This window comes from Procambarus clarkii, chromosome 43 (assembly GCF_040958095.1).
Source record: "Procambarus clarkii isolate CNS0578487 chromosome 43, FALCON_Pclarkii_2.0, whole genome shotgun sequence".
Classification (NCBI taxonomy): Eukaryota; Metazoa; Arthropoda; class Malacostraca; order Decapoda; family Cambaridae; genus Procambarus; species Procambarus clarkii.
This window is the reverse complement of record NC_091192.1, coordinates 28,676,412-28,696,216: the sequence shown is the minus strand read 5'-3', so window position 1 is coordinate 28,696,216 and position 19,805 is coordinate 28,676,412. Positions and strand designations below refer to the sequence as shown.

General features: G+C 43.4%; 1 protein-coding gene across 3 annotated transcripts in view; it reads left to right on the top strand.

Moving 5' to 3' along the window:
• The window catches only part of LOC123755896 (Krueppel-like factor 8), a 292,335-nt gene extending 275,630 nt beyond the window's left edge, over nt 1-16,705 (top strand). For all 3 annotated transcript variants that reach the window (XM_069300170.1, XM_069300171.1, XM_069300172.1), the window contains 3 exons: nt 2,057-2,162; nt 9,816-10,174; nt 15,914-16,705. In XM_069300170.1, coding sequence (XP_069156271.1) covers nt 2,057-2,162; nt 9,816-10,174; nt 15,914-16,086 — 638 coding nt within the window. In that variant the 3' untranslated portion in view covers nt 16,087-16,705. The remainder of the gene's footprint in view (nt 1-2,056; nt 2,163-9,815; nt 10,175-15,913) is intronic.
• The last annotated feature ends 3,100 nt before the right edge of the window (nt 16,706-19,805 follow it).

Genomic DNA, 19,805 nt, shown 5'->3' with positions numbered 1-19,805 from the left:
TGAGGATTATACCGAAGTAGTTTATGTGTTTATGGAGCTACCGCTGTGTGTCGTAAATCGTTGATATCTATCTTTAACGAGCGAGAGGTGTTTGGTTGTGGGCGAGAGGCGTGGGGGGGAGAGAGAGAGAGAGATAGAGATAGAGAGACGTTATATATATTCGAGCCCGCGTCTTAGGTGACCTCAGACACACGCATTACCCACTGCACCACGGTGTGCTGAAAGGAACACAACCTGAAGTCCACACGAACCTATAAGGAGTGTAGAGGCACCGGGTCGATACGTGAGCTGACCTAAAACCCAGGTTCGAGCCCACCGTCACTAGTCACGGCACGGAGGCTCGGAGCTAGCGATCAAAGCCTCACCTACATGGACACAAAAAGTGCTCTTAAAGATGACAGGAGTCTACATAAGCACAGAGTAACTAACGGGGCCAGGATGCAGTTGGGTCGTTAGCGAGAGTGAGGAGGCGCTGGTTAAGACAAGGAGATCGTGTCTTGGCCATCAGCGTCTCTCCTACAGTTCCATAAGAGCACTTGAAGACTGACTAAACTGCTTGCTGCTTTCTCACGCCCTTCACCTTTGCTAATGTGTTTTAATTTCTCTTCTTACGGGTCTCCCACGGCTAACCTCCTCCCACCACCTCTGAAACCTTTCTCCCATGTTGTTGTTGTGTTGGTTTTAACGAAATTCTTATTACATTTGTGGTTGAAATATCTACTATGTATCGATACGGTTTCCCTAAGTAGACCCCCAAAAAAGAAAACGCAACACAACAGTCAACATTGCATATTATTATTATGCAATGTGAAAGACAATAGTGTGCATTTTATACACGTTGCAACCCGCTCTCACACAAGACAGCACATATATGACTTATTGCTTATAGTCACTATTTCACTTATAAATAAGTACATATGTGACATATTCCAAGCCATATTTTTTTTCAAGACACTAACTTTTCCTCTCGGTTTTATTAAACAATAGAGATTTTATACAAAATTTGACAATACTGTATCCTGAGTTACTTTACAATTTATTTAAATATTTTAGTTTTGTTTTATTATTTTTATAAAACTGTTATATCAATATAGGTATAGGTTCAGTACTAATTGTAATATCTTAACATACTAAGAAGGTTAGGTTAGGTCGGAGTTTTCTATTCAGCATTTCAAGGTAAACTCAAATATTCACAATAAATTAGTATGTCACATATGCACTTATTCATATGCCAAATATTGACTATAAGCAAGAGCGAGAACGGGTTGAATAGGTAAATAGCCTTATCTTGAGGCGGTTCTAAGGCTCTACATTTCCCTGTCTCAGACAGGGACATATAGCCTGCTGGTTATCGGTCTGGGTCAGTATTCATCAAGCATATACGCCGCCACTGACGAAACCTGTATATCTTTTCTCAAATCATGGCGGCTTTGTTTACATTTATCATAATTGATGAGCTCTGAAGCTTCACAACCCAGGGTTATTATTGTTTTATATAACAAAAAACCCATCCCGGTGCATCAGAGTTCATAAATTGTTTAATAAATGTAAAGAAAGCCGTTATAGTCCAAGAAAGATGTACAGGTTTCGTAAGTGGTTGTGAAAAATGCCTATATATAAATCCTGGCCCTAGGCTATTAACCAGGCTGTATGCTAGACATTGCTGTATTTTGACGTAAGAATTACACAACCCTAATTGACCAGAGTAAATAAAGGATAAAAGTAAAGGGTAAAAAATGAATTGTGGGGTTCAGTCCCTGAGCCCATTATGTGCCTCTGTAACCCTTTCCACTACCGCCCACAGGATGGGTATGGGGTGCATAATAAATGAACTAAACTAACTAACTAATTGACCATGTACTCTTCCGGGCTAAGTACACTTAGAGCCGGGTGTTGATTTGCCCTTTCCCTGGAAAATTGGCCGAGAGGGATTAATAGGAAGGGAGTTGCCCAGACTGTACAAATTACAGGTTTGGCCCATTTATATGGTAATGATAATTGCTTTCTGTTAATCTATTTTAATACCAAACACTGAGGCGCTTATTCTCCTCCACAGAGAGCGACTCGCCGCCCAGTCCTGATGCCTTCGGCGTGAGTCTGGACGCCCTGAGGACTGGCTCCACCACGCTGCTCTCCATACGCAAGATCCGGGAGGCATCGCTGTAAGTATTTCTAACTTCCTCTTGGACTTGTTTGAGCCCTGGGTAAGAACACCACGGGGAGAGGCAGGTAAACAGGTAGGAAGGAAGGCAGGCAGGCAGGTAAGCAGGCAGGTAAGCAGGCAGGCAGGCAGATAAGCAGGGAGGCAGGCAGTCAGGAAGGCAGACAGACAGGGAGGCAAGCAGGCAGGCTGGTTGGCAGGCAGGCAGGTAAGCAGTCAGGAAGGCAGGTAAGCAGGCAGGCAAGCAGATAAGCAGTCATGAAGGCAGGTAGGCATTTAAGCAGTTACGTAAGCAGGCAGGCAGGCAAGCAGGCAGATAAGAAGGCAGGTAAGCAGGCAGGTAAGCAGGAATTCAGGCAGGCAGTCAGGGCTGGCACTTCAGAATCCACCACTCCCTTCCCCATCAGGAAAGTCGAGGAAATACAAGGAAAAACCACCAGTGTAGTTTAAAGTACGTAGACTTTCCCCAACTCCCGCATGACGAGGTTATAGCTGTATGACTAACCATCCTGCGAGATGGGGACTTGTATTACCACTGCTGCCTTATTCAATCTTGTGTTGTTGATATCCTCAAAATGCATCCGGAATCTGCCAGTGCAGACCGCTTATCACATGCCTCTGTATGACTAACCATCCTCTGTGATGGGGATTTTTTAGCATCACCTAGTTAGCTTTTTTGACACACTGTACTCCACTTCATATAGTCTAGGGCAGCTGCACTAATGCAGATGTACCTAATATGTTAATAAAAAAAAAAAAAGAGGTTATAGCCAGGAAGGTCTTAGAGGTCTGAGAGAATATTGATGATATATATATATATATCATCAATATATATATATATATATATATATATATATATATATATATATATATATATATATATATATATATATATATATATATATATATATATATATATATATATTGTAATGGAAGCAGTGAAGAGAGAATTATATAAACTTAAACACCCATCTTTTCTGCGGCCAAATCAAATAGTTTTATCTAGAAATTTAACATTTCATTTCGGTAGAGTTAGGTCGATAGTAAATAAAAGTATATAATCCTCAGTTTGAGAGAACCAAACTGGAAGGTATACTATTATAGGTTAAGCCTGAGAAGATTCCTAGGGTAATTCCTACTCAATTTCTGCACAAGATGAGGAGATACAGGAAGGACTAGTTATGACTGTAGAGCAAACCACTGTACTCCTCGACTGTATGATCTATATGTACCTGTATAAGTGTGCGCGTGTGTGTGCGCGCGTGTCTCTTACAAGAGTACCGGGTGAGAGATTTCAACGTGGCAGTAAGAGGGAACCCCCACAACAATGCAGGCACCTGGCAGCCACAAACAATTAGGAGCTGCCGGCTTCTTTGCTTCTGAAAGGCATACGGGCATTAATACCCATGTCAATTGCGTGCCAATGGACCACTAAACAAGAGTAAGGATTGAATGATGCCAGTATTTTCCCCCATCACAAACCTTATTCATATGCATGAACCAACTCTTACGTTTTGCAAGTCTAATGCAAAGGTGCTTGAACGTGACGTGGTGTGGTGGCTTGGGCTGGGTCTCAGCACCGGTGTAAACACAGGTGTGACCACTGGGAGGGGGAAACATATTCATTGTAATTTCCGCAAGGGGGAGCGTTTGTGTACATCTCTCTATTGGCGCTGATGGAGGGTTTGTTTTGACATTAATTGTTTAAGCGTCTAAGCCTCCCTGGTGGTTACTTTTGCAACCACTAGGGTGGTTCTTCATTATTGTCGAGCTCGGGGGAAATATTAATATCTTTGAGTGTATTTCTTACAAATGTTGGGTAAGATTTCTGCTCCTCTTTCTTGTCTCAATTGCGCATCTTTTTGTCATAGTGTTCGCTGCAGAATGTTTTATTTTGTTTGCTGTGTAAATTTGGGATTTTGCCTCCAGTATCTTCCATATATATATATATATATATATATATATATATATATATATATATATATATATATATATATATATATATATATATATATATATATATATGTCGTACCTAGTAGCCAGAACGCACTTCTCAGACTACTATGCAAGGCCCGATCTGCCTAATAAGCCAAGTTTTCCTGAATTAATATATTTTCTCTAATTTTTTTCTTATGAAATGATAAAGCTACCCATTTCATTATGTATGAGGTCAATTTTTTTTTATTGGAGTTAAAATTAACGTAGATATATGACCGATCCTAACCAACCCTACCTAACCTAACCTAACCTATCTCTATAGGTTAGGTTAGGTTAGGTAGCAGAAAAAGTTAGGTTAGGTTAGGTTAGGTAGGTTAGGTAGTCGAAAAACAATTAATTCATGAAAACTTGGCTTATTAGGCAAATCGGGCCTTGCATAGTAGGCTGAGAAGTGCGTTCTGGCTACTAGGTACGACATATATATATATATATATATATATATATATATATATATATATATATATATATATATATATATATATATATATATATATATGCAAACAAGCCTGAATGGTCCCCAGGACTATATACAACTGAAAACTCACACCCCAGAAGTGACTCGAACCCATACTCCCACAACTGGTATCCCTGTACATACCAGTTGTGGGAGTATGGGTTCGAGTCACTTCTGGGGTGTGAGTTTTCAGTTATATATATATATATATATTCATAATACATGTGTAGATACGTGTATCGTATATATATATATATAAGTATTAATGAACATGACAAAGGGTCAGATCAATGCTTCTAACACGAATTTTATTTATGTTTTCTTAACTTCAGAAGTTGAAAAATGAACGCCCAAGTTCATTTGACAATTTTATTACGGGCTGACGCTAAGAGATGCGTTTCACTGGTCCTCGTCAACATCATCAAAGGCACAGTTCGAATTGTTACAAGTTTTTCTGCTGCCGAATATATAGCCGGGGATGAGGTGAAGGTGAAGCACCTCATGGGTCAATAGCAGTTTTGCAATAACTCCAACGCAATACCCATTGTAGTTTAACAATCTCTGATGTTTCTATGATGGCTGGAGCAGTATGTTTTATGGTGCCTCACTAATGTCCAGTCTTCGTGTGTTGCTATATTTGTCGATTAACTGGTGTTGACAGGATATCTCTAGTGATGACCTGGTTATGTGCAGAGACTATATGTTCCTTGACAGGGCCTTGCTGTTTGTGCATTGTTAGGCGCCTTAAAAGGGATATGTTGTTGTCTTGTCTATATATTGAGTTCACTGGGGCTGACAGTCCCGAAGTGGCCATGTGAAGGTACAGACGACACTCGTCTCTTTCAAGACGTTTTGTTTAGTGTCAGGAGAGTTTTCCCATGAGTAAGCTGGTAGTTTTCTTGCTCTTACAGATAAAAAAATATAAATTCATTCTTCTGGTTGGTGTTGGTAAGGGTCATATTTCTATCAATAATGTTTTTCAGGAGACTCGTTTTATGGGCCGTGTAGAAGACGTTACTCTAGAATATTTTAATGGTAACCGGTAGTGTCCTGTTCTCTGCTTCATCTGAGGCAACATGGAGACTCACCTTCCTTTTTGATGATTTCTTCGACATAACCATTAGGGGGTAACCATTACTGCTCAGAACCTGTCTCACTCAACCGGTGATGCTCAGGTGACGGAGGGAAAAAATCTTCACTGTACACTATCTTCATCACTGTATACTGTTATTACTATATCTTCACTACCTGGGCACCGCCAGATACCCCTCCCTCCCCCATCTGCACCATCATCTCCCCTTCATCTGTCCCTCTCCATCCCCTTCCCTGGCAATCATTTCACCTTCTGTACCCTTCACAGCCTTCACTACCCTTTGCCACCCTTCATCACTCTAGTCATCTTCAGCACACACTTTCTTCATCAATAAACTACACAACACTAACATTTACTCCTGTATAAAATATCGTGGTTGATGAATCTTTTTGAGGATGAAATCTGGTATTTTGCATGACTGGAAAATAGTATTATTTGCCATTTCCTGCAAAACGGGGAGCGTAAAGGTCGAGTCTGACACGCCTATCACCATCCCCGAGCAAAGACCAGTCATCCTGCAAAGTTTATTATTATTTTTTTTGTGAGTTATGCTCACCATTATCTAGGGTAGAGCTTTTGATCAATGGGTTGTTTCACTTAGGTGTATTAATAGTAATGTTTCACTTAGGTGTATTAATAGTAATTTACTTGTTATGGACTGCTGTTAAATGTCTAGGGAAAATGTCTTGGGAAATCCCCAAGATGGCCAAGCATCTTGGTTTGAGTGTTCATATAAGACATTTATTTATGGAGGAAAGAGTTGTATCAGTGGGCTTTACCACTCAGTGAAAGATATACATCAATTTGTATTAGTGAGCCCAGCTTAATGGATTTATAGCATCTATTCACTCCAAGTAAATATCGACAAAGCATCATATCGAGACACACACACACACATACACACACACACACACACTCACACACACACACACACACACACACACACACACACACACACACACACACACACACACACACACACACACACAATGACAGGAGACCCAGTCAAGAGTATGAAAACAACAACAAGGCAGTTAACACTATAATTTAGAGGGCAGCCTCTGCTGCCTGTAGAAATAGATCCCACCTGCTCATCATGGGCGACTTCAATCACGGAAAGATTGACTGGGAGAACAAGGAACCGCATGGAGGCGAGGATACGTGGAGAGCCAAACTATTGGAGGTAGTGACAAGCAACTTTTTAACCCAGCATGTCGGAGAACCCACAAGGATGAGAGGAAATGACGAACCAGCAAGACTCGACCTAGTCTTCACTCTGAACGACTCCGACATAAGAGAAATCGGTTTTGAGGACCCAGTAGGAATGAGCGACCACAGTGTACTGGTGTTTGAGTACTTGATTGAAGAAGGGTTATTGAACTCGAGGAGGGATACCGAAACCAAAAGGTTAGCATACCGAAAGGGAAACTATGAGGGGATAAGAAAATTCCTAACAGATATAGCATGGGAAACAGAGCTCAGGGGAAAGACGGCCCAAGATATGATGGATTACATCACGCAGAAGTGCAAGGACGCAGCAAACAAGTTTGTCCCAGTCCAAAAGGAAAACAGAGAAATGAAGATGAGAAACCCATGGTTTAATCAAAGATGTAGGCTAGCTAAGCAGCAAAGCAAAAGGGCATGGAGAAACTATAGGAATAACAGGACACTGGAGAGCAGAGAAAGATACCAGAATGCCAGGAATGAATATGTCAGGATGAGAAGAGAGGCTGAAAGACAATATGAAAATGACATCGCAAGCAAGGCAAAGACTCAGCCTAAATTGTTGCATAGCCACATTAGGAGAAAAACAACAGTAAAGGAACAGGTTATGAGATTAAGGATAGGGGCGGAAGGATTCACTACAAATAACAAGGAAGTGTGTGAGGAATTGAATAAGAAATTCCAGGAGGTCTTCACCTTAGAACAAGGAGAAATTCCAGAGGTAAGTGAGGGAATAGCTAACCAGGAACCACTGGAAGAGTTTGAGATTACCAGTGGGGAAGTAAGGAAGTGTTTACTAGAGTTGGACGTGACGAAGGCTATAGGCCCAGATGGAATCTCCCCTTGGGTTCTAAAGGAAGGAGCAAGAGAACTGAGCCTACCACTCTCCATAGTGTATAACAAATCACTGGCAACAGGGGAACTGCCAGATATTTGGAAAGCAGCTAACGTAGTCCCGATATACAAGAAAGGGGATAGACAGGAGGCACTGAACTACAGGCCAGTGTCCCTAACCTGCATACCATGCAAGCTGATGGAGAAGATTGTGCGAAAAAAACTAGTGGAGCATCTGGAGCGAAGGAACTTTGTAACACAGCATCAACATGGGTTCAGGGATGGCAGGTCCTGCCTCACAGGGTTACTTGAATTCTACGACCAGGCAACAAAAATAAGGCAAGAAAGAGAAGGGTGGGCAGACTGCATATTTTTGGATTGTCAGAAAGCCTTTGATACAGTACCACACAAGAGGCTAGTGCGAAAGTTGGAGATGCAGGCTGGAGTGAGAGGGAAGGTACTCCGGTGGATAGAGGAATACCTAAGCAACAGGAGACAACGAGTCTGTGTGAGGGGTGAGGCCTCAGATTGGCGAGACGTCACAAGTGGAGTCCCGCAGGGGTCAGTCCTTGGACCTATACTGTTTCTGGTATATGTAAATGATCTCCCAGAGGGTATAGATTCGTTCCTCTCAATGTTTGCCGACGATGCAAAAATTATGAGGAGGATTGAAACAGAGGATGATAGTAGGAGGCTACAAGATGACCTGGATAGACTGAGTGAATGGTCCAACAAATGGCTGTTGAAGTTCAACCCGAGTAAATGCAAAGTAATGAAACTAGGCAGTGGAAACAGGAGGCCAGGCACAGGATACAGAATAGGAGATGAAGTACTTAATGAAACAGACAGAGAGAAAGATCTAGGAGTTGATATCACACCAAACCTGTCTCCTGAAGCCCACATAAAGAGAATAACGTCTGCGGCATATGCGAGGCTGGCTAACATCAGAACGGCGTTCAGGAACCTGTGTAAGGAATCATTCAGAATCTTGTACACCACATATGTAAGACCAATCCTGGAGTATGCGGCCCCAGCATGGAGCCCGTACCTTGTCAAGCACAAGACGAAGCTGGAAAAAGTCCAAAGGTATGCTACTAGACTAGTCCCAGAACTAAGAGGCATGAGTTATGAGGAAAGGCTGCGGGAAATGCACCTCACGACACTGGAAGACAGAAGAGTAAGGGGGACATGATCACAACCTACAAAATCCTCAGGGGAATCGACCGGGTAAACAAGGATGAACTATTCAACACTGGTGGGACGCGAACAAGGGGACACAGGTGGAAGCTGAGTACCCAAATGAGCCACAGAGACGTTAGAAAGAACTTTTTCAGTGTCAGAGTAGTTAGTAAATGGAATGCATTAGGAAGTGATGTGGTGGAGGCTGACTCCATACACAGTTTCAAATGTAGATATGATAGAGCCCAATAGGCTCAGGAATCTGTACACCAGTTGATTGACGGTTGAGAGGCGGGACCAAAGAGCCAGAGCTCAACCCCCGCAAGCACAATTAGGTGAGTACAATTAGGTGAGTACACACAAGATTAAGCTCCCAGATCCCACTCCAGGTACAATCCAGGTATCCTCAGAGATAATAGTACATTAATTAGCATATAATAATAATAATAATATATATATATATATATATATATATATATATATATATATATATATATATATATATATATATATATATATATATATATATATATATAGTAATAAATGTGGACCCCCTCTATATTTAGGATTCAATGTTACTCAAAATGTCTACTTTATCTTACATACAACGTGAAATACAAATAACACACAAACACTCCACCACACAAACATATGAAAACAAAATCAACCACTCTTTGCTCACGATACACAAACATATCTGTAACAGATGTAACACCGCTCTCGTCTCCTTAGATGAGATGAGATCCGTCTCCTCCCTCGCTGAGGAGAGACGGAGGATATAGATGAGATGAACAGGACAAGAGAAATACATTTTATAGCTGTTGTATTTTGAGGTTGGTGAATAAAACTGTGTGTTGATCTTGCCATTGCAGAGCGTTGTGTGGGAAGCGGTCGTTGAGCGAGAGTCCTTCACCACCGCCTGTGTCGTCCCCTCCCGTGGCGCACCTCGCCTCCTCCGGGGGAGTCTCCGTCTCCATCACCTCCTCCGCCGGCGCAGCCTCACTCCTCTCACCATCTTCGCATTCGCTCATCTCTTCGTCGTCGTCATCGTCGTCTTCCCCGCCTTCCCCTCCAGCGGGGGCGCCGCGGCCCCCCGGCCGGCCCCCTCCACAACCCGCCGACTACACCGACGCCCTCAGACGGCGGAAAGTTCACAAGTGTGACTTCGAGGGCTGCGAGAAGGTCTACACCAAAAGTTCGCACCTCAAGGCACACAAGCGCACACACACAGGTAAATTAATTATCCATAAGAAATATATTTTTCGGACTTTCATAATTTTGCTAACTTCACTTTAGACTATTGCCTTTAGGATAGGTGTAAACCGTGTCACAGTGACTGTATGGTACTGTGAAGGGATATGAACATGAGTGCTGAAATGGTGCACAGTGCTCAAGTGATTGAAAGGTGCACAGTTACCCCTTTACTTGGGTACGAGGCTACGTGACCACCAAGAGGCCTGTGCTCTCCCTAGAACATGTGTGTTAACCATTAGCCTTTCCAACCACTTGGGCTGGACGGTATAGAGCGAGGGTCTCTCTTCATGCAGGTCAGCGTTCAATCCCCCAACCGTCGACAATAGGTTGGGCACCATTCCTTTTCCCCCATCCAATCCCAACTCCTTATCCTGACCCCCTTCCCAGTGCTGTATAGTCGTAATGGCTTGACGCTTTCTCCTCATAGTTCCCCTTCCATTTGAACTTGGCACCCCACAGGAAAGTGTCTTGAGTCCTATGTTCAAAATTCTGGCATGCTTACCAGGCCACAGGAACATATATGGCTACTTATGATGATAAACGATAATGGCTCCACAACACTGGGTATACTAGCATACCAGTATATCCTTGACTGGGTTAGACATGTCAGGATTTATCCTCCATCATCTCGGCTGAGAAAAATATCCTGGATCGGCAGGTACCAAGATGCAACTGTATGATGGCCCTCAGCTTGACTGTGTAACCAGGTACCAAGATGCAACTGTATGATGGCCCTCAGCTTGACTGTGTAACCAGGTACCAAGATGCAACTGTATGATGGCCCTCAGCTTGACTGTGTAACCAGGTACCAAGATGCAACTGTATGATGGCCCTCAGCTTGACTGTGTAACCAGGTACCAAGATGCAACTGTATGATGGCCCTCAGCTTGACTGTGTAACCAGGTACCAAGATGCAACTGTATGATGGCCCTCAGCTTGACTGTGTAACCAGGTACCAAGATGCAACTGTATGATGGCCCTCAGCTTGACTGTGTAACCAGGTACCAAGATGCAACTGTATGATGGCCCTCAGCTTGACTGTGTAACCAGGTACCAAGATGCAACTGTATGATGGCCCTCAGCTTGACTGTGTAACCAGGTACCAAGATGCAACTGTATGATGGCCCTCAGCTTGACTGTGTAACCAGGTACCAAGATGCAACTGTATGATGGCCCTCAGCTTGACTGTGTAACCAGGTACCAAGATGCAACTGTATGATGGCCCTCAGCTTGACTGTGTAACCAGGTACCAAGATGCAACTGTATGATGGCCCTCAGCTTGACTGTGTAACCAGGTACCAAGATGCAACTGTATGATGGCCCTCAGCTTGACTGTGTAACCAGGTACCAAGATGCAACTGTATGATGGCCCTCAGCTTGACTGTGTAACCAGGTACCAAGATGCAACTGTATGATGGCCCTCAGCTTGACTGTGTAACCAGGTACCAAGATGCAACTGTATGATGGCCCTCAGCTTGACTGTGTAACCAGGTACCAAGATGCAACTGTATGATGGCCCTCAGCTTGACTGTGTAACCAGGTACCAAGATGCAACTGTATGATGGCCCTCAGCTTGACTGTGTAACCAGGTACCAAGATGCAACTGTATGATGGCCCTCAGCTTGACTGTGTAACCAGGTACCAAGATGCAACTGTATGATGGCCCTCAGCTTGACTGTGTAACCAGGTACCAAGATGCAACTGTATGATGGCCCTCAGCTTGACTGTGTAACCAGGTACCAAGATGCAACTGTATGATGGCCCTCAGCTTGACTGTGTAACCAGGTACCAAGATGCAACTGTATGATGGCCCTCAGCTTGACTGTGTAACCAGGTACCAAGATGCAACTGTATGATGGCCCTCAGCTTGACTGTGTAACCAGGTACCAAGATGCAACTGTATGATGGCCCTCAGCTTGACTGTGTAACCAGGTACCAAGATGCAACTGTATGATGGCCCTCAGCTTGACTGTGTAACCAGGTACCAAGATGCAACTGTATGATGGCCCTCAGCTTGACTGTGTAACCAGGTACCAAGATGCAACTGTATGATGGCCCTCAGCTTGACTGTGTAACCAGGTACCAAGATGCAACTGTATGATGGCCCTCAGCTTGACTGTGTAACCAGGTACCAAGATGCAACTGTATGATGGCCCTCAGCTTGACTGTGTAACCAGGTACCAAGATGCAACTGTATGATGGCCCTCAGCTTGACTGTGTAACCAGGTACCAAGATGCAACTGTATGATGGCCCTCAGCTTGACTGTGTAACCAGGTACCAAGATGCAACTGTATGATGGCCCTCAGCTTGACTGTGTAACCAGGTACCAAGATGCAACTGTATGATGGCCCTCAGCTTGACTGTGTAACCAGGTACCAAGATGCAACTGTATGATGGCCCTCAGCTTGACTGTGTAACCAGGTACCAAGATGCAACTGTATGATGGCCCTCAGCTTGACTGTGTAACCAGGTACCAAGATGCAACTGTATGATGGCCCTCAGCTTGACTGTGTAACCAGGTACCAAGATGCAACTGTATGATGGCCCTCAGCTTGACTGTGTAACCAGGTACCAAGATGCAACTGTATGATGGCCCTCAGCTTGACTGTGTAACCAGGTACCAAGATGCAACTGTATGATGGCCCTCAGCTTGACTGTGTAACCAGGTACCAAGATGCAACTGTATGATGGCCCTCAGCTTGACTGTGTAACCAGGTACCAAGATGCAACTGTATGATGGCCCTCAGCTTGACTGTGTAACCAGGTACCAAGATGCAACTGTATGATGGCCCTCAGCTTGACTGTGTAACCAGGTACCAAGATGCAACTGTATGATGGCCCTCAGCTTGACTGTGTAACCAGGTACCAAGATGCAACTGTATGATGGCCCTCAGCTTGACTGTGTAACCAGGTACCAAGATGCAACTGTATGATGGCCCTCAGCTTGACTGTGTAACCAGGTACCAAGATGCAACTGTATGATGGCCCTCAGCTTGACTGTGTAACCAGGTACCAAGATGCAACTGTATGATGGCCCTCAGCTTGACTGTGTAACCAGGTACCAAGATGCAACTGTATGATGGCCCTCAGCTTGACTGTGTAACCAGGTACCAAGATGCAACTGTATGATGGCCCTCAGCTTGACTGTGTAACCAGGTACCAAGATGCAACTGTATGATGGCCCTCAGCTTGACTGTGTAACCAGGTACCAAGATGCAACTGTATGATGGCCCTCAGCTTGACTGTGTAACCAGGTACCAAGATGCAACTGTATGATGGCCCTCAGCTTGACTGAATAACCAGGTACCAAGATGCAACTGTATGATGGCCCTCAGCTTGACTGTGTAACCAGGTACCAAGATGCAACTGTATGATGGCCCTCAGCTTGACTGTGTAACCAGGTACCAAGATGCAACTGTATGATGGCCCTCAGCTTGACTGTGTAACCAGGTACCAAGATGCAACTGTATGATGGCCCTCAGCTTGACTGTGTAACCAGGTACCAAGATGCAACTGTATGATGGCCCTCAGCTTGACTGTGTAACCAGGTACCAAGATGCAACTGTATGATGGCCCTCAGCTTGACTGTGTAACCAGGTACCAAGATGCAACTGTATGATGGCCCTCAGCTTGACTGTGTAACCAGGTACCAAGATGCAACTGTATGATGGCCCTCAGCTTGACTGTGTAACCAGGTACCAAGATGCAACTGTATGATGGCCCTCAGCTTGACTGTGTAACCAGGTACCAAGATGCAACTGTATGATGGCCCTCAGCTTGACTGTGTAACCAGGTACCAAGATGCAACTGTATGATGGCCCTCAGCTTGACTGTGTAACCAGGTACCAAGATGCAACTGTATGATGGCCCTCAGCTTGACTGTGTAACCAGGTACCAAGATGCAACTGTATGATGGCCCTCAGCTTGACTGTGTAACCAGGTACCAAGATGCAACTGTATGATGGCCCTCAGCTTGACTGTGTAACCACATACCTTGGACCTTGAGGACCTTTTGTATAACCATGTTGTAGCCAGACTGGGCTGAACAAATCCACATGGGCCGTGACGAGGATTCGAACCTGCGTCCGGGAGCTCAGACTGGGTTGAGCACGCAGAGAACTCTCTAGGTTGAGAGGCTATCACACAATCTGGAGAGTTCACTCTAGTTATGGTATAAATATCAGAATTGAAGAAAAAAATGATGTTCCTTTCATATATATTAGATGTTTAATTGATAATGCTGCACGTCTTCTTGCTCAAGTACCTGAAAGAATGCTGGAAAGGGCTCGTAAAGATGCAAAACGAAGTCTTAAGAATAAATCCACAGATGTTCCCATACAACAAAATTACTAAACATGAGGAACTGATTTAACTAATGATTTAATTAGTATCATAATGCTTGAGGTAAACCCCGTCCCCAGACATTCTTCAGACTTCCTTCTATCGAAAGTAGACAACCGCCAAAATAGTTTCACGGAAACAGCAACTGAACCCGGAATGTCTCAGCTTCATGACCTCCTCCCCTTCCCCTCTCAAGAGCAACAACAACAACAACGGCACTTTTCTGCATTATGGGAGGTCCAAATTTACACCCTTGCCAGCGAAGACGATTCAAGATCACCCCCGTGCTTTAAGTATACAATGGCATTAGTCTGATGCCATTGTATCAATAATAACCATCCATGGTCATAGACGAGTCCCTACACCGCTTCACTGGTGGTGTGGGAAGTGTTGCAGTCGTAATACTAAGGAGACACACTCCATGTCAATCCTATGCTGAGTGGGGGGTTCCTATAACTAACTGGGCCTGCCACTCTTCAGTACTGACTGTACTTAGTGCACTCAAACAACTATATGTATACAAAAGTTGACACATTGATTTTGATTCATTACAGATTGCACCCAACTCGAGATATAACTAGTATGCTTGTGTCTGAAGCAAGAGACAATGATGGTAACCTTATAAACGTTATCATCGGTCTGTCTCTTATTGATCTCATCCCGTATTGACTTGCGAATACGCGATAGAATTGATGAGTTAGCCAAAGTAATTATATATATATATATATATATATATATATATATATATATATATATATATATATATATATATATATATATATATATATATATATATATATATATATATATATATATAAAGCACCAATCCCAGTGCTATGGGCATTCCATATTTTTTGGTTTTGTTTAAAAAACACTCCCTCGCCCCCTCCCCATCCCCTACGCAGTCAACAGATGTAGAATACCCAGAGTAGATTTGTGGTAGTAGAGTACTTTTAATGACATCCGTATTTCTTGATCAATTGATATTTGTTCAAGTTTAACTTTATTGTCATAATTTATTACCGTGATGTCGGGACGGCAAATGGGGCACCAGTTTAGCTCTGGGATTTTGTGTAGCAATTTGACAGGATGATGCATGTAATAATCTAAGATGAGGTCTGATAAAGACCTTTTGTGCCCTCTGTAATGCTTTTGCGCTACCGCTCACAGGATGAGTATGGGGTGCACAATAAACTAGCCGCCTTCGGCGGCAACAATCAAATCAAATCGTCTTGTATGGCAGCCATCCTGATAGAAAGCTAGAATATTTCACCTGTTAGGATGAATCTATACTATTTTAAACGTGTTAAAATTATTTTTTTCAGTGGATATACGAGTCTCCATGTTAAGCGGAGGTGTTTCTTGTCCTTGCAGGGGAGAAGCCTTACCAGTGTACGTGGGACGGGTGCATGTGGCGATTCGCGAGGTCAGACGAGCTGACCCGCCACTACCGTAAACACACAGGCCAGAAACCCTTCAAGTGCCAGCTGTGTCAGAGGTCATTCTCCAGGTCAGACCACCTCTCCCTCCACATGAAGAGGCACTGAAGGGAGCAGGAGGGGATGATAGAGTCATGTCCCTCAAGTTTTGATCTCTATTGTACTCACAGCTCGTGGGATGAGAATATTGCTTCGCGTTTCTCTGCTCATGTGGAGGAACGACGGCTCCAGGGATTGGGCCAAGAGCGACATGTTTTTCAAGCACACACCTCGTGTCGTCCTTGTGTCGTCCTCACTACGAGAGCTGCAGGTGGGGGTGGGGGTGACGACGACCTCCTTTCGTGCCAAGAGAAGCAAAGATGTCGACTAGTTGTCCCATTAGTCTTGGCTAACAAGCCTCCATGGGAGCAAGATGTTTTGAGCATTGTTTTGAAATAATAGCAGGTCCCAATTATCCTTCCAGTATTTTTGGGAGGGCCAAAACGATTTATATGAATGAAATGGTGGTGATAATTTGACCCTGTACAGTTTGTGTCGATAAAAAAAACTAAAAAAAAAACACTAAAAAAACTATACAAAGTATCGCCACCCCTCTGTATGACCTCTTGTGTTTTATCACTAGTGATAGTGTGTGTGATACGTGTATGGGACATTCCAACAGTAAGTATGTCCACCTAAGAGAAAATTATTGGTCATTTATAGATAAGGAAAAAAAAAACAAGAGAAATTTTTACCGACGAGTCGTGTCAGCGACGCGACGGGGCGAGTGCCAGACAATAACTTAAATATTTACCGACATTATACACTGAACCGCAGTCTTCCAGATGCCTTGTGACTTATCATAGAATGTATTTTCATTTCCGGAGAATCGTGTGCTCTAGAGTCATTCGTCATGATTGGATTTTATAATAATGATATTTGGCGCAAGATTAAATATTATTATATATGTCTCAACTTTACACAAAACAAAAAAAAAAGATGGGGTAATTTAAATCTTTTTATGCTTGAAAAAATATATTTCAAGAAGTGATACTATTTCTAAGCACAAATAGATGAAACAGTGCATGTAAGTAGTCTTCCAACTTCCTTGTGATGGAAACAGTGTTTGTTAACTTACGAGATCTTCCATTGCTAAGCTGACAGCCCGAGATAGCCTCGGCCAGGAGAGCACCCGCCCCTGCACACAAACACACGCACTCACTCACTCACTCACTCACTCACTCACTCACTCACCCTTCAGGAAAGTCGTCAAAGTGCTCAAATTAGTTCCAATCCTTGTGAAGTCTCTAAAGACTAAGAGTGACTATATTTGTATAATTAATATCCAAGTGAGCGTTGTTATGCGTTAGCCCGGGTAACGGACCTCGCCTGGTGGTGGTGGTGGTGGTAGTAGCGTGTGCAGAGCCGGATGCCTCCGCCGGGTTCACGGTTAGGGGACCACTGGACTACGGGGCCTCAGTGCTGAAGCCTTTTTTGTGCTCGATATAACAAATAATATGTAGGATACGCAGTCTCCAGGATGTATGTAGAATCAAAAGAACTGTGATTTCTCTGACTGTACTTATTTCCGCATTTTGTCTGAATTATTATTACGCCCGGTAGGGGCTTTTTACATATTGTATAGTACAAAAATATTAGCCCGGAGAGTTTTTGGTGTTGACGGCCGCAGCCTCCTCATCTCTCTCTGTGTGTACGGACTGACTGTGTACATCCGACTGCTTCGCCCCACACTGGAGGCGGGTGTAGTCGAGCTTTGGATCTCTCTCTCTCTCTCTCTCTCTCTCTCTCTCTCTCTCTCTCTCTCTCTCTCTCTCTCTCTCTCTCTCTCTCTCTCTCTCTCTCTCTCTCTCTCTCTCTTCTCTGGTGTGTCCCACCTAACTATACATGGCTTCTTATGTCAAAACTGTGTTGGTGAAGACTTTCTGGCCCCCCCCCCCCTGCGTCTCCCTCTACCCCCCCCTACCCCTCGATCTTTACCAATCACATAATGAATAGAATTATTTTTTGTTTGAATTTGCTTTCCTCCTCCCCCTCCCTCCCCCCTCTCCCATAGTAATCAGCAGGTATTAAAATCGCCTACAGGCTAATTTATCCTTTTTATACCACCTGATAATGGTCCACGACGGACCGAAACCTCGTCGCTTTTATTCATTCTGAGGCGAGAGTAGGTTGGGTGTCGCTTTTTGAGCCCCGTTATTCTGACTGTCTCCATAGTTTAGCCTCTGTCTACTCGACTCAAATTTGACGTTTGTTCCGCTGTACTTTGATTCGAGACACTTGAAGCTGTTTTTTTCCCCTCCCTTTCTTTCCCGTTTAGTGGTTCCCTTCCCTCTTTGTGCTAGTTCCACACACTGCTTATCCGTCCCCCTTCCTTTGGTCGTTCCCACGCTTTCTCTCCCAGCTGACCGTCGACGACTGTCGCCGCGAGGTCCAGCTTTAATTCATATTTTATAATAGTGTGTGTGTGTGTGTGTGTGTTGTGTCCGACCAGTGAGAGGGTTAGCTAGTATGAACGTCGAGACCGTCGAATGTTGTCAAGCTTCGTAGTCAGCGAGCAAGCAAGTCGTCGTCGTCGTCGTCGTCGTCGCCGTCGTCGTCGCCGTCGTCAGTCCTTTTAAGTGTTGGATGTGTCAAGAACAATCCAAAAATATACATGGCCATTTTGTTGTTTTGGTTTGAATGAGGAAAGTTGGGGGTACGTAAGCTTTAAGAATTTGTTGTGTAAAAATATAAAATAATAATGTGATGCGGCGGGTTTTTAAGCAACGTTGGCACAATGGTTGTGGAAAATATGTTAAAGGTGGTTCGTAACTCGAGTTGGAGGTGGCAGTAGTCGTTGTAGTTGCTTGTGCAAGTCGTTTTCCTGTGGGGAGCTGTCGGATGAACGAGGCAGGCTGTTTCTTGAAGAGACAACAAATGTGAAAGCAATAGCCTATTAAGGGTGGGAGTGAGTGGTAGTGGGGGTGGGGGAAGGGATATTTAGCAGTAATTTCCCACAATAGAGGCAATTTGGTCAAATAGCTACAGAAAGAGAGAGAGATAGTTTTACTAAAAAAGAAAATATAAAAACATTTTTTTTTGTTTCAAATTGTCATTAGAGTAAACTGAAGGTTCAATTCAGACAATAACTGTGTGTGCAACGGCCCTGTTGTTTCCTCGTGATGTATGACGCCCTCTTGAACTTGTGTGGTCAAGAAAAAAAAAATTCTAAGTTATATATATATATAATCTTATAGCTGTCAAAGTTACCAAAAACTCTTTAACTCGATGGACACATTAACAGGTAACGTGTAGTTACGAGTTTGACAAACTTTTTGATTTTTAATATTTTTTCTCCTCTGTCTTTACTACGAAGGTTCTTATTTTTTTTACAACTGTTGTAAACATGGCTTTTGTTATTTATTGAGTCAATGCCACCATTAACAGCCATCTTGTACAATGTTTATAATGAGCCACTAATATTATAATGACATAAATGACATTTGTTATTATGAAATTGTCGTTGTTGAATCTCATTGCCATGTGGTCCAACTTTTATATTTCTAGTTGGTTTTAATTATTTAATTGTGTTTTTAAAAAGGAGTGAAACTACACAGAAATGGAATTTATTGTGACACCTTCCCCCCCTCCCTCCCTTCAACAGTCTGTGGCTCATTTGATGAAATGTTTCCCAATGGTCTTCACACACTCGTGTGTGTGAGTGTGTGTGTTTGTAAGTGCGTGTGTGTATTTGTGCATGCGTGTACGTGTGTGTGTGCTTAAATTTTCAGGAACTGATATTTGTGTGTGCATGTACGTGTGTATGTACACACACCATGCTAGTCCTG